Source organism: Pseudoliparis swirei, chromosome 20 (assembly GCF_029220125.1).
Source record: "Pseudoliparis swirei isolate HS2019 ecotype Mariana Trench chromosome 20, NWPU_hadal_v1, whole genome shotgun sequence".
Lineage (NCBI taxonomy): Eukaryota > Metazoa > Chordata > Actinopteri > Perciformes > Liparidae > Pseudoliparis > Pseudoliparis swirei.
This window is the reverse complement of record NC_079407.1, coordinates 24737911-24753104: the sequence shown is the minus strand read 5'-3', so window position 1 is coordinate 24753104 and position 15194 is coordinate 24737911. Positions and strand designations below refer to the sequence as shown.

The following is a 15194-nucleotide window of genomic DNA, read 5'->3' as shown; positions in this document are numbered from 1 at the left end:
TATCCGGGGACCATTTGATTAGATTTGGGATCGGGTCAAAGGTCAATGTCAAGGTCAACATTTTCTTTTTACCATGTCAATTTTTATCCAATTGGCATGCAACTAATGCCAAAATGTTCATAATTCAATGCCCAATCTTGTGATATGCGAAGGTATGCGCTCTACGAGTGCCCGTTCTAGTTTATTGGTGTTATACAACTACACTCGCATTTAAAAGTTTTGGGTCACTTGGAAACGTCGTTATTTTTCAAAGTAAAAGCACTGTTCTTTTTAATGAAGATAACATTAAATAAATCAGAAAGGCACTCTATACATTGTGAATGTGGTAAATGGCTATTCTCTGGTGTTTAATGAAGTCTCCACATAGGTGTATAGAGGCCCATCTCCAGTGTTCTAATGGTACATTGTGTTATCGCCTTAGAAGACTAACGGAGGGGTAGGAAACCCTTGAGAACCCTTTTTATGTGAGCGCAGCTGAAAACAGTTATGCTGGTAAGAGTAGCTATAAAACTGGTCTTCCTTCGAGCGACAAGTTCGAAAAACAACATTAATATACACAATAAAAATCATTATTTCTAACCTTGTCAATGTCTGGACTGTATTTCCAATCCTTTTTGCAATTAAATTGATAAATAAAAGTCTGAGATTTCATGGAAAACACCAAATTGTCTGGGTGACCCCAAACTTTTGAACGTTAGTGTATTATTCGTTGTGTGTTTTCAGACATTTATTTGCACACTTTAACCGTACGGTGTGTCTCTTGTGACCTCGATAGGCTTTTGGTGCCCTCCGGGTCGGACCGCGGCGGCGGCTCTGCCGTGTCCTGCAGGACACTTCTGCTCACAGGGAAGTGCAGCTCCCTCGCCGTGTCCATCGGGAACCCACCAGGACCGAGAGAAACAGGCAGCCTGCGTCGTCTGTGAGGCGGGTAGGAGACCCCGTTATTAAAAAAAAAAAAATTCAAGGCAGAAGCAAATATTTCATGTTTGACCATTTTGCTGAACAGGCTGTTATGAAACGGCCCTCGAGCAAGTGTTTTATTTATGAAGTCGATCCCTCGATTCAATCGCAGCTGTTACATTTATTATGAACACTTTGCTGTGTAGTTTGTTGAGCAGGAGAATAAAAAGATAACAATAAGTGTTTAATATTCACCCGACAACGTCAAGACTGTCTGCTGTTCTGGCTCCTTATGGTATTACTTATAGTATTATAGTATTACTCATGGTATAACTTATAGTATTACTCATGGTATTACGTATAGTATTATAGTATTACTCATGGTATAACTTATAGTATTATCGTATTACCCATGGTATTACTTATGGTATTACTTATAGTATTATAGTATTTCTCATTGTATTACTTACTGTATTACTTGTGGTATTACTCATGGTATTACTTATAGTATTATGGTATTACTTATAGTATTACTTATGGTATTACTAATGGTATTACTTGTGGCATTAATTATAGTATTACTCATGGTATTACTCATGGTATTACTTATTGGATTATTTATGGTATTTTTGTAGTTTGTCTTTCTTGAAGAAATGTTACTTTCTTGATTCTTGTTGCTCTGAGTTTGTCCTCGTGGTTGAATTCACTTATTGTGAGTCGCTTGGATAAAAGCGTCTGATAAATGACATGTGTTGTCATGTAATATAATATGACATGTCATGTCATGTAATATTCCATTATCATGTTATTTTCCCCCCTGGCAGCTATTTTCCCCCACTGGCAGTGCGAATTAAAATAATAAATATATTTCTCTTCTTTCCAGGGTACTACTGTGATTTGAGACTCTCCAATGTCTCTTCTCCGAGGCCTTGCCCTGAAGGACACTACTGCCCTGCAGGCACAGCCCGGCCCAACCCGTGTCCCGCCGGGTCCTTCAACTCGAGGCAACGCTTAGGCGGCGTCTCGGGCTGCACGCCGTGTGCCGCCGGACGCTACTGTCCCTCCGCGGGACTGTCAGAGCCGGCGGGTGGGTTAGAAGTTCTTCTCTCTCTCTTTTTCTTACATTTAAAACATTTGGAGGAGGTATACCGCTGTTTAAGTGATTATGGAAAACACTTTTTTTAATGACCATGTCTGTTTTGGGGTGGCTGGGGATCAGAGGTCAGCAGGTCCGTCTTCCAATCAGAGGATCGGCGGGTTCAATCCCCGCCCTAGTCGATGTGTCCTTGAGCAAGACCCTTAGCCCTGAACTGCTCCCCGTAGAGGTGTATACATGTATACATGTAACATGTAAAGTGTCTTTGAGTACCTTAAAAAGCGCTTTATCAATTAAATGGATTATTATATTATTATTACAGGTATAAAACTTGTATTCATACACTACCGTTCAAAAGTTTGGGGTCACTTAGAAATGTCTTTATTTTTCAAAGAAAAGCACTGTTTTTTCAATAAAGATAACATTAATCAAAAATACACTCTATACATTGTTAATGTGGTAAATGACTATTCTAGGTGGAAACGTCTGGTTTCTAATGAAATATCTCCATAGCTCCATCTTCCATCAACTATCACTCCAGTGTTCTAATGGTACATTGTGTTTGCTAATCGCCTTAGAAGACTAATATCTGATTAGAAAACCCTTGTGCAATTATGTTAGCACAGCTGAAAACAGTTATGCTGGTGATATAAGCTATACAACTGGCCTTCCTTTGAGCTTGAAGTTTGAAGAACAAAATTAATACTTCAAATATTAATCATTATTTCTAACCTTGTCAATGTCTTGACTATATTTTCTATTCAATTTTCAATTCATTTGATAAATAAAAGTGAGTTTTCATGGAAGACACAAAATTGTCTGGATGACCCCAAACTTTTGAACGGTAGTGTACATTCCCATGCTACGTTTTTAATTGAGACATTTCATTGTATTTCCAACAAGTTTTCCACAGTCTTCCATATGTTATAAATTATGTGTTAGATGAGATGGTTTGTTCCGAAGGAGGTTACCTTGTGTCTGTTTTACATAATTAAATTTAAATGAAAATAAACATTTCCTAACTTAACTCTAGTGCACACAGCTTGGAAATTTAAGTAGGTAAATGAGTAAGTAAAGTTTATTTATTTTGCACTTACCACAGACAAAGGGTATGTTTTATGATGATGTAATGTTATATTTTTTTCCTTCCTTTAAAACCATGCAATGCTGGTTATTGGTGCAGAGAGGGAGCGTCCTCTCCCAGCCCATTATTTAATTATGATGATTATTTAATTATGACGATGTAATGTTGTAGTCATGGTGCTTTATCTTCCGATAGGACCATGCAATGCTGGTTATTGCTGCAGAGAGGGAGCGTCCTCTCCCAGCCCACTGGATGGACTCTGCCTGCCCGGTCAATACTGCCCCACAGGTGACCCACTCGTCCTCCATTAAGAAGCAATCAGCTGCTCCGCGGGGTTGATGCCTGACATGGATCAAGTTGCAGGCAGTTCTCATTTTAAAAATACATTTAATAGTTATTGCAGTCCAATGCTGATGCAGCTTTATTTTATAGACTAATGCATCCAAATGTATACAGCACGAAGCTCTTACACATCCTACCCTCTTATATCCGAGGGCTACTACGATGTTTTATTCATGCTAATTACCATGCGGCGGCCTCCAGAAAGAACGGACGGCATTTGTCTTGCAACTTTGTAACAGTTATTTTATTCAAATTAATTTGTACACTCGTTCTTCCTGACATGGGGGGGGGCACTGACCCGTGCTTTAAAGATGTTGCCGTGGGCGTAAACTCTGCCTTTTCCTGAGCCGCTTATTTAGTTGCACTTCAATTCAAAAACACTGTTCCTTTTCTTCATAGAATATTGTCTTGTCAAATCCAATAATGGCATTGTTACCTTCGAATTGAAAATGTGGACGGTAATGTTTTGATCGCCGTGTATTTGTGTGCGTGCGTGGGTCTTATTCGCATAAGTCAAAAAGTATTGAACCAAATCGCATGAAATTTGGTGGGATGATTGGTTATTATCCGAGGACGATTTGATTAGATTTAGGGATCGATCGGGTCAAAGGTCAAGGTCAAGGTCATGAAAAGGTCAACATCTTCTTTGAATCGCATGCAATTTGGTGGGATGATTGGTTATTATCCGGGGACCATTTGATTAGATTTTGGGATCGATTGGGTCAAAGGTCAAGGTCATGAAAAGGTAAACATCTTCTTTTTACCATTGCACGGTCAATTTTGATCCAATTGGCATGAAACTAATGCCAACATGTTCATAATTCAATGCCCGATCTTGTGATATGCGAAGGTATGCGCTCTACCGAGTGCCCATTCTAGTTCTTCATATATCTGTCATTGTTCTTCTTCTTTTTGTTGTTGTATTTTTGTATTTGGAAATATAACACATGTATAACATGTACTTTAACTGATATTTGCATTGTTTTTCATCTTTTTGTTGACATATACAAACAGATGACCACCCCACCCCTCCCACTGGTACACCCACCGAGAGTACAGGACAATACATACATACAAAATAGATACTAAGAGGTCACCTCATTTCGCTTAACCAGATGTCTATATACATATATACATACACACACACTTGTCATCTTTTAATAATATACATATTTGTTTCCATTCTCCTCTGTTTACTTAAATTGAAAAGTGAGTTGAAAGTCTGCGTCCTCTTTTCCAGGCACCACGGCCCCCGGGTCCTGCCCCGAAGGAAGCTGGTCCAACTCCTCTGGCCTGCGGAACCGAGAGGACTGCCAACCCTGTGTGGGGGGGTTCTACTGCAACTCTGCCGGTCTCACCAAACCTAGTGGACCCTGCAGTGGGGGGTACACCAGGCTGTCTGAAATATACACTTATATACAATTAGATATATTTGTTTATTCTTGAAAAAAATTTGAAAGTAGATATAAATTAGACGTTTACAGATGTCTTTCAGATTATTGACATTGCATGTGCAGATTTTTAGATGATGTTCATTTTAGTTATACATATATTTAGAGCAAGAAGTGTACAACATAGGAAAAACAAAAAAAAAGAGAATTAATGAAACAAAAAAATAAAAATAAACAATGTATAACTAGGGAGTGATCTATTCTCTATTGTACATTCATTAATTTATGAAAATAAAATCAGGTCTATGTGGTGTTACGTATGTAACCCATTTTTTTGTTATTTTATTTATACATATTTTTAGTCAGTTTAGTTATACATTTTTATTCTAAGAAGTGTTAAAACAAATAGAATAAACAACAAGAAAGAGACAAAATGAAACAAAAAAAACTGAAAGAAAACAACGTTTAAACTAGGGAGTGATATATTCTCTATTGTACATTCATTAATTTATGAAAATAAAATCAGATCTATGGGGTGGTACGTATGTAACCCATTTTTAATAAACTTCCAGTTTGAAATATACTTTACTGAGCCCTTCTTCATTGTTCATCATTGTGTTATAGCATTTTCAAGCTCTTGTTGTTGTTTTCTTATTGCAGATATTACTGTGTGGAGGGAGCCGTTACATCCACCCCGACCGATGGCGTGACGGGGGGATCTTGTCCCGAGGGGTTCTCCTGCCCGGAGGGATCGGTTCAACCCGTGCCCTGTGACCCAGGGACGTACGCTGCTGTCACACATGCTGCTCAGTGTGAGCCCTGTGTGCCCGGCTGGTACTGCGTGTCCGGCTCTCTGTACTTGTGTCCTCCAGGTGTGTGGTTTTCTGTTTGAAAAAACATAAATATACATTTAACCCTCCTGTTACCTTTCGGGTCAATTTGACCCCATTCAATGTTTAATGTCGGTGTTCTTTCGGGGCAATTTGACCCCAGGCTTTTTTTCACAAACATATAAGAAATATCAACTTTTTAAATATATTTAAAGGGCTATTTAGGTAGTCAACAAACAAACATAAAGGACCTCACACTTAAACTTGGGAAACAATATTAATTCTAATAATTTTCTGGAGGTTTTAATTGCTGGGGTCAAATTGACCCCGAGGGTAAATTATGTTCGTAAATGTAAAGGTAACAGGAGTGTTAAAGCATTATTTCTTTAACTTTGTTTTACATTTTTTATGCTTCACTTTTTCAAAGTCAAGCTTTGCAGAGAGACTGTTCACACATTGTGCTTTTGTCTGGGTTAGTTTAGACCTCTGCTCTGCATCCTTCCAAGAGATAATCATCCTGAAAGTGCTTTTTTTCTTTCTAAGCGAACCTGAAACTTCTATTTTAGCAATGATTCATCTTTATTTACACTTAACCAGAAACATATATTCTAATATGTACACATCTGAACAAAACCTCACATGTGTTGCCTTTATTATAACACCAACACTATTAAAAAAGCCACTGTGGTTGCAGAGATACCCCCTTTTTAGTTTGGGTATGTTATTTCGAGCAAAGACCTAAAAAATAGGTTGTTTAGAAAAAAAATTAAACAAAATTCAAAATGGCTGATGCATGTCGCTCCTCTTCAATTAAATTGTACCCTATTGCTTTTTCAGCATTTTCTTTTGTTTTTCTCTGTGTCCTGCAGGATTCTACTGCCCCGACAGAACTGGATTTGACGTGAGAAGCTGTCCAGAGGGGACGTACGGTCCTGACCCCGGCTACTCGTCCGTCGCTCAGTGCAGGCGGTGTGACGGCGGCCATTACTGCCCTTCCATGAACGCCACGGCTGTCACTGGACCGTGTCAGGAAGGATATTACTGCACACATGGAAACACGTCTCCAAAACCCTGGTCACAGGATGCGGGTAAACGTGGACTGCATGTTTACACCTTTAGGAAATGCAGTGCCGTGTCTGATAATACCACATTCCTGGGTAATTGTCGGCCTTGTAAATGACTCGAGGCGGCAGGGGTTCTCCATCAGTGTGGAGGCCGTTGACAAATGGGCAGCTTTTGTTCTCTGTGTCTCCCTCCAGAAAAGGGCGGGCCGTGTCCTGCCGGTCATTACTGCCCCCAGGCCACTGCTCATCCTCTGGCCTGTCCACGTGGAACGTTCTCTAATCTCACCAAATTAGTGTCCCAGGTCACTACGACTCAATATTTGCACTCGCGTGTCTCCTTGACAACGATCGAGAGTCTTTCTCATTCAGAAAACGGTTTTGGGGAATAGAGAAAATAGCGAAAAATATGATGTTAATGTAAAAAAAATAGAAATGAAGGATTATCTCACTTTTACAGTTATATTATTTTTTGCATATATTTATTATTTATGTATGTCATTTGCTTCATTTGGAAGATGAGCATGAACAGTCTGCTAATATTCTGATAATAATATTCCCAGCTGGGTCAAACAATATGTTATAAACTTTCTTTTGACTAATTGTATATGACCTATAACATTTGTATTTCATTATTTGCTATAACTGTTTATGACACTGTACTTATAACACCAGACCTCTACTGTGTACACAGTAACTTACAATGTTTTCTTTGTCTTTCATTGTGACAGCCGATCAATATCTAATCCCAAATCCATACTGCAGTAGGGCTCTCTCTCTCTTTTTCATTCTCTCACAGCCTGTCTCTCTCCCTCTCTCTTTCTCCCTCTCTTCATTTCAGGAGGATTGCCAACAATGTCTCCCCGGTTACTACTGCGAAGCCGCGGGTCTCTCGGCGCCTTCTGGAAAATGCCGGGAAGGTTTCTTCTGTCTGGAGGGTTCGGATCGACCCGACCCCACGCTGAGTGATGGGAAGGGAGGACCGTGCCCAAAAGGTGACCAGAAACCCTCTCGCCACCTGGAGAGAATCATAAAAAAATGTTAAAAAAACAAATGAGAGAAAAATGTGAAAATAAAATGCATGAAGAAAAAAAAAAAAAAAATAATTCAGGATGATGTAATCGGGTTTCTGTTGTTCAGACAGGTAACGGGCAGCGAAAAAAACTATACGTTCCTTGGCATTGTATGGTATGCAAAACGATAAATGAATTGTGAAGTCCATAATTTGAAAGTGGCACACATGCATAAGCCAAAAAAAGCTGAGTGAACGTGAATAGGTTTAAAGATCAGAAGCTGCTCTGTTGACACTGGAAATCAAACCCTGTCCCTGGTGAATTGTGTGTGTGTGTGTGTGTGTGTCTTGACTCTTGCCTTCACACAACCAGGGTATTTCTGTTCTGAGGGCTCTGCGGCTCCCCAGCGCTGCCCCCTGGGAGCCATCAGTACAGAAGACGGTAGCGCCAGCTGCAGTGCCTGTCCTCAGGGGTAAACACACATATAAACATGATGGATTATGAAACACACAGTACATGTTGTTGATGTGTTTATACATATATATATACACCTGCACAGACACAAGTATATTAGTATTACTGCCTCATCGCCACGATCAGAAGCCGAGAAGTGAACTTATTCCACTTTCTTTTTCTTTTTCGTCTGCATAGTTTTTATTGTCCCGGCATACGTGACGGCTCTCGGTCTTGGACCTACGAGTGTCCAGAAGGTCATTACTGCCCGTCCGGGACCTGGTCCAAAGACCAGTACCCGTGTCCAGCTGGATCCATCAACCCCCACACGAAGATGGCACACGCTGAGCACTGCTTGCCCTGCCCTCCAGGTCACACACACACACACACACACACACGCACACACACACACACACGCACACACACACACACACACACACACACACACGCACACACACACGCACACACACACACTCATTTACTGCTGATGATTATGACTTTTTCTTGGAGGTTAAGTAGTTGAATCAGAGTTTAGGACGACCTTGTCAGTGAATGGTAAATTAAACCAAATATATGAACAAAATAAGTGTACTTAAAAAAAGCAGCTGTTACATTTTTTTTTTACCAAATGCAGCAAAGATATTCCTAATTATAATAATTATCATAGAGTAAAGCAAACATTTTAAGGATTCAGATGCCGTTTAATGATGCCTTCAGAATCTTGTCATAAGTTTGGGTAATGTTCCCACTTTGCATGCTGTGTTGAGGAATGTTATATACAAATTCAAATGTCCATTAAATGACTCAGAAAATGTAATTTATAAAAGTTTTAAGTGAGCCAACAACTGAGTGATACGAGGTGTTTTTCTTTTTTCTGGAAACATTGGAACAAGTGTTTGGATGTTTTTTTAACTGTATTCTCGTATTGTATTTTATATGATAATTTTGTATTTGTGTTTGTTGCTTTATGGACTCATGAGTCTGAAATAAAATAAATATATAATCAAATTTAAGATTAAATGAGATTAATACAATTAGAGGGTCATTTTACATTCCACTTAATCCTGTTTCCCTCTCCTTTTTGAATCAGGCTACTTCTGTCCGTCCCCGGGGGCGAGTGCTGCAGCAGGCCAGTGTGACGCAGGGTACTTCTGTCTCTCAGGGGCCCGGTCACCCACACCACAGGATGGAGGGCCGACAGGTGACGGATGTCCCGAAGGTCATTACTGCCCCCGGGGGTCGTCGGCCCCACTGCCCTGTCCCACAGGAAGTTACAGCAACACAACCAGAAGCGGTTACCTCTCCGACTGTCGGCCTTGTCCTGCAGGTTGGAGGACATTTATATTTCCATATTCTGGGTGTTTGAATAGGCGTCTTATTTTATGCCTGAAGATAAAGCTTCCGTTACATAACTTGAATTATCAAGAGATAATCTGTTTGCACCCTATTGTTCTAGACCCTTGAATTGTTCTCGACCTTTGATTTGTTCTGGTCCCTTGATTTGTTCTAATCTAGACCCTAGAAGTTTTCTAGACCCTTGACATGTTCTAGACACTTGACTTGTTCTAAACCCTTGACATGTTCTAAACCCTTGACATGTTCTAAACCCTTGACATGTTCTAGACCCTTGACATGTTCTAGACACTTGACTTGTTCTAAACCACTGACATGTTCTAGACCCTTGACATGTTCTAGACCCTTGACTTGTTCTAGACCCTTGAAGTGTTCTAGACCCTTGATTTGTTCTAGACCCATGAAGTGTTCTCGACCCTTGATTTGTTCTAGACCCATGAAGTGTTCTAAACCCTTGACTTGTTCTAAACCCTTGACATGTTCTAGACCCTTGACATGTTCTAGACCCTTGACTTGTTCTAGACCCTTGAAGTGTTCTAGACCCTTGATTTGTTCTAGACCCATGAAGTGTTCTCGACCCTTGATTTGTTCTAGACCCATGAAGTGTTCTAGACCCTTGATTTGTTCTAGTCCCTTAAAGTGTTCTAGACCCTTGACTTGTTCTAGTCCCTTGAAGTGTTCTAGACCATTGGATTTTTCTAGACCCTTGAAGTGTTCTAGACCCTTGAAGTGTTCAAGACCCTTGAAGTGTTCTAGACCCTTGACGTTTTCTAGACCCTTGACGTATTCTAGACCCGTGAAGTGTTCTAGACCCGTGAAGTGTTCTAGACCCGTGAAGTGTTCTTGACCCTTGAAGTGTTCTAGACCCTTGACGTTTTCTAGACCCTTGACTTGTTCTAGACCATTGGATTGGATTCAATCTATTGTCATTGCACAGAGTACAGGTACACAGGCAACAAAATGTGTTCTCTGCATTTAACCCATCCTTAGTTATTAAGGAACAGTGGGCTGCAGTGATGATGTCTTCTAGACCCTTGAAGTTTTCTAGACCCTTGACGTTTTCTACACCCTTGAATTGTTCTAGACCACATAGGCCTACAATGACATAGATAATCCTCCCATGCTGGTTTTCTCTTGCCTCCCTGTGTTCGGTCTGTGCTCTGTTTTTAGGTTTGTTCTTAACATCAGCATCATTTGGACTACAGATGAAAAATAGCCTATTGGCTAACTCTGGCACATTTACTGAAATGTTGTTATCAATGTGCACTGTCCCTTATTAAATAAACCATTATACTGCAATGTTCCTTTCTTTTTCTTTCTTCCTCCAGGTCTCATGTGTGTCACCAGAGGGCTATCTTTCCCTTCTCATATCTGCCCAGCTGGTTCTTACTGTCCGGGCAGAGAGAACAGCAGCCAGCAGGCCTCTGCACCTTGCTCACCTGGACACATGTGTCCACCTGGATCCGATAGACCGGTACCCTGCTCGCCGGGGACCTTCCAGGATTTACCCGGACAGGTGTGGAAGATGAGAATAAACAGTCTGCTAATATTCTTTTTTTGAATTTTGGATATACTTATAGGCACATAACACAGTAAACATATAATTTAACTGATATTTCCATTGTTTTTCATCTTTTTTGTTGACATATACAAACGGATAACAAACCCACCCACTGGTACACCCACCTAGAGTACAGGAACATAAATATACATAAAAAATAGATAACAAGAGGTCACCAGACGTCTACATATGTACCTAAACCAGTAGGCAGAAACCAGAGTGCCCAAATTGTTGTTTATCTAACAGATTAATACATGAATAAATAAAAAAAATAAAAAATATCAGGATTTAGGGACGAGACCAGGGGCGTCAAACTCATTTTCACCGTGGGCCACATCAGCATCATGGCCGCCTCTTAAAGGGCCGGTGTAACTGAAGCAGTGTATAAACTACTCCTGAACATATTGTTAAATAACTCTCTTTGCATTTGATTATTGTTTATTCGAGAGTAGAAATATTGTACAAAAGAACATTTCACCAATATTATAACACAAATCCATTTAGTTTGTAACCTTCAAAATAAAAGCACGAGATATAAAGGTGATCATATGTCTTTCAAGTCGCCGGGGCCGCATAAAATGACGTGGTGGGCCGTATTCGGCCCGCGGGCCTTGTGTTTGACACCTGTGGACTAGACAAATAACACCGCTTGTCTGCTAATATTCTGATAATCACAATCCCAGGCAAGGTGCACCTACTACACAGCTTAACATACTGGGTCAAACAATATGTTATACTCTGACTAATTGTACATAATCTATAAAAGATGGATTTCTAATTGTATTGTGAGGCATTCTGGGTAAAGTTATGGCTCTCCTAAATGCATCTTCAGCATCTGTGTGAACTTTTAGTTTGATCTGTAATCATCCTCCAACACAAAGTGCTCATCTCTGGTGATGTTTACGAACATCTGTATGTGCTCCACCCTCTGCAGGCCGAGTGTGTTAAATGTCCGGCCGGATTTTACTGCGCCGGCCCAGCGGATGTTGACACTGGGCACTCTCCCACGGCGTGCCCTAAAGGACACTACTGCCCACAAGGTAATATAAAATAATGCAGTTATTCTAACACATTTATACAACGTTATCAGACAATGTTATTAATGAATATAGCGCTGTTTCAGACCCAGTGAGATGGATTGCATGCGGTACATTTATTGAATATGTCTGGTTTTGTGTGTGCTTCTGATTAAATGGCTGTATTAGTAAATGGATTTCAAATTATGCAAATGGTAAACAAATTATATAATCAAGATAAGGACGGCTTTTCACAAATTGTTCTGTGATGTTTATTTTTTTCCGAGGGACCATCTGGAGATGTTATATGCACTATTTATCTGCAGGAGCGCAGTCTGGTGTGGCGTTCCCGTGCCCAGCTGGCGCCTTCAGCGGGCAGATGGGTTCGTCCAATCAGTCGGGCTGTGAACTCTGTCCTCCAGGAAGATATTGCGCTTCCTCTGGACTCGCTGCTCCCACCGGGGTCTGCTCTCCTGGGTAAATGTTCACGATGTAACATCATCTTTCTGTTTCATTCTATCGCCCCTTCTATCTGTAATTAAACCTCTTTCTCGTCTATTACTTCCTTTTCTTTCCACACCCCCCCCCATCAACATTTCATTTTCATTTACACTACACACATACACACACTTTGCATTTTGCACAGTCTATATTTAATATTTTTATATTTAATTTAATTTTAGTCATTAGTATTGTATTGTGTATGCATATATGTTGTATATATACATATATATTTTATTTTATATTTTACTTTGTATACTTATTGTATACATCTATATCTTTCATCCCTGTTTTTTCCTATATTTTATTTTTTATTCTCGTGTGTTTAGTTTATTGGTGCTGCTACTGTTACGACAAATTTCCCCTTGGGGATTAATAAAGTATTTATCTATCTATCTATCTATCATCATCTCGGTCTCCATCATCTCGCTGCCCCTAGTTACCTCTGTATCCATGGTTCGCTTTCTGCCCGGCCAGAGGAGGGCCCGGCGGGAGGCCGGTGCTCCGCTGGGTCCTACTGCCCCGGGGGTACCAACTACATGGTTCCGTGTCCGGCGGGAACCTTCAGCTCAATACACGGTAACACTGGAATAATTACCCAGAAACCCTTTTGGTCACATTTGAACTTAATGGGGCTGACTTAAATGAGGTTATAAGCACTGTTGTTGTGAATTTTTGTTGTCATCAATTACATAATTCATTAGAGAAACAAATTACTGAAAACAGGAGAAGTGGAATTATTTTATCTGTCTTATTATTTAAGTTTTTTTATTTGCCATTTGTGCCTGGACCAACAGTCCAGACACATTGAAATTGTTTTGCAGAGCTCTCCGAGTCAACAGAGGTGCAAACACACTATAATAACTAGAATGGGCACTCGGTAGAGTGCATACCTTCGCATATCACAAGATTGGGCATTGGATTATGAACATGTTGGCATTAGTTGCATGCCAATTGGATATAAATTGACCACGCTATGGTAAAAAGAAGATTTTGACCTTTTCATGACCTTGACCTTTGACCCGATCGATCCCAAAATCTAATCAAATTGTCCCCGGATAATAACCAATCATCCCACCAAATTTCATGTGATTCGGTTTAATACTTTTTGATTTATGCGAATAACACACATACAAATACACGGCGATCAAAACATTACCTTCCGCATTTTCAATGCGAAGGTAATAATACAAAATATAAAAAACACTGTACCTAAGGTGGTAGAATATACAGTGTTAGGTACAGTAAAAAAAGAAAAAGGTTATGAACATAAAAAAGGAGAGGGCAGAGGTTAATAAATAGATGAATAGCCTAGTGCTGAGTGCTGTTCCTAGCTTGTGAAAAGAACGAGGGGGAAGGGGACATTTATATGGGGATATTGCACAGATTGAGAGGTTGGGGAAGGTTATGTGGGGATATTTCACAGATTGGAATATTGCACATTTTCTCAGAGTTAACTCAATATGAGGTGTATTTGTTGTTGTTCCAGGGGCAGTTTCTATAGAAGTGTGTCAGTCCTGTTTGCCTGGCCATTATTGCTCTGAGGCCGGCCTGTCCTCCCCGTCTGGGCCCTGCAACCCAGGCTTCTACTGCACAGAGGGGTCCAGAACGGCCACACCTTGGGGGAACACCACAGGTAACAGGCGGAAAGAAAGTCATGACAACATGGACGACCAGTTGTTACCTCTTTCAGAAGGATCAGGCGATCGGTCGCTTGTGTGCGTTTCTGAGATATATATATATATATATAAATATGTATATATTTATATGCATATATATATATATATAATATATGTGTGTATATATTTATATGTATATACATGTATATATATGTATGTGTATATATGTATGTGTATATATATACAGTATATGTGTGTATATATGTGTATATATATATATATATTAGTGCTGTGAAAAATAACGCGTTAACTCAGTTAATTCAATTACAGGTTTAACTAGTTTTTTTTTTATTAACGCATTTAACGCATGCGCAGAATGAGCTTCCAATCCGTCTGTTGTTGGTTGTCGGGACGAAAAAAAAGTCACTTGCAAAATGAGCTTCCAATACACCACTTCAATCTGAACTCTGTCCGCTCTCATGCAGACGGTCTGTTCATCGGTAATGATCCTTCCGCAGGTTCACCTACGGAAACCTTGTTACGACTTTTACTTCCTGTAGATCAGGGTCTCAACACGTCGAACGCGTCCTGCCACTCGATCGCCGCGTAGTGGTGGTAGATCGCATGACATTCAACAGATTGGCCCGCCCCCCGACATGGTCTCTAGAGCACGCCTTTGTTCTTTATTAAACTAAACGTCTGTTGTTGATCGTATCTCCACAGCAGCATGTCATCTCTGTCTCTTCGCTGCGTTAACACTTATCGATCCGTCTCGCGCCACAGAGCTCCGCGCGCGCAGGGACCGAGCAAAAAAAAGTCACTTGTCAATCTGTCCACCTTTAGATTGTATCATGGTGGAGTTAATGGTTGACAAACAAGAGAAAAATGCTCTGTTTAACCCTCCTGTTACCTTTACATTTACGAACATATTTTACCCTCGGGTCAATTTGACCCCAGCAATTAAAACCTCCAGA

General features: G+C 40.3%; 1 protein-coding gene across 1 annotated transcript; it reads left to right on the top strand.

Moving 5' to 3' along the window:
- Nucleotides 1-6725: 6725 nt before the first annotated feature.
- On the top strand, nt 6726-14830 carry LOC130211329 (multiple epidermal growth factor-like domains protein 10). Its single transcript, XM_056442068.1, has 10 exons — nt 6726-6731; nt 7546-7688; nt 8369-8541; nt 9261-9497; nt 10852-11039; nt 12019-12124; nt 12427-12577; nt 13041-13180; nt 14091-14237; nt 14781-14830. The coding sequence occupies exons 1-10, from the start codon at nt 6726-6728 to the stop codon at nt 14828-14830; spliced, it is 1341 nt and encodes a 446-aa protein (XP_056298043.1).
- The last annotated feature ends 364 nt before the right edge of the window (nt 14831-15194 follow it).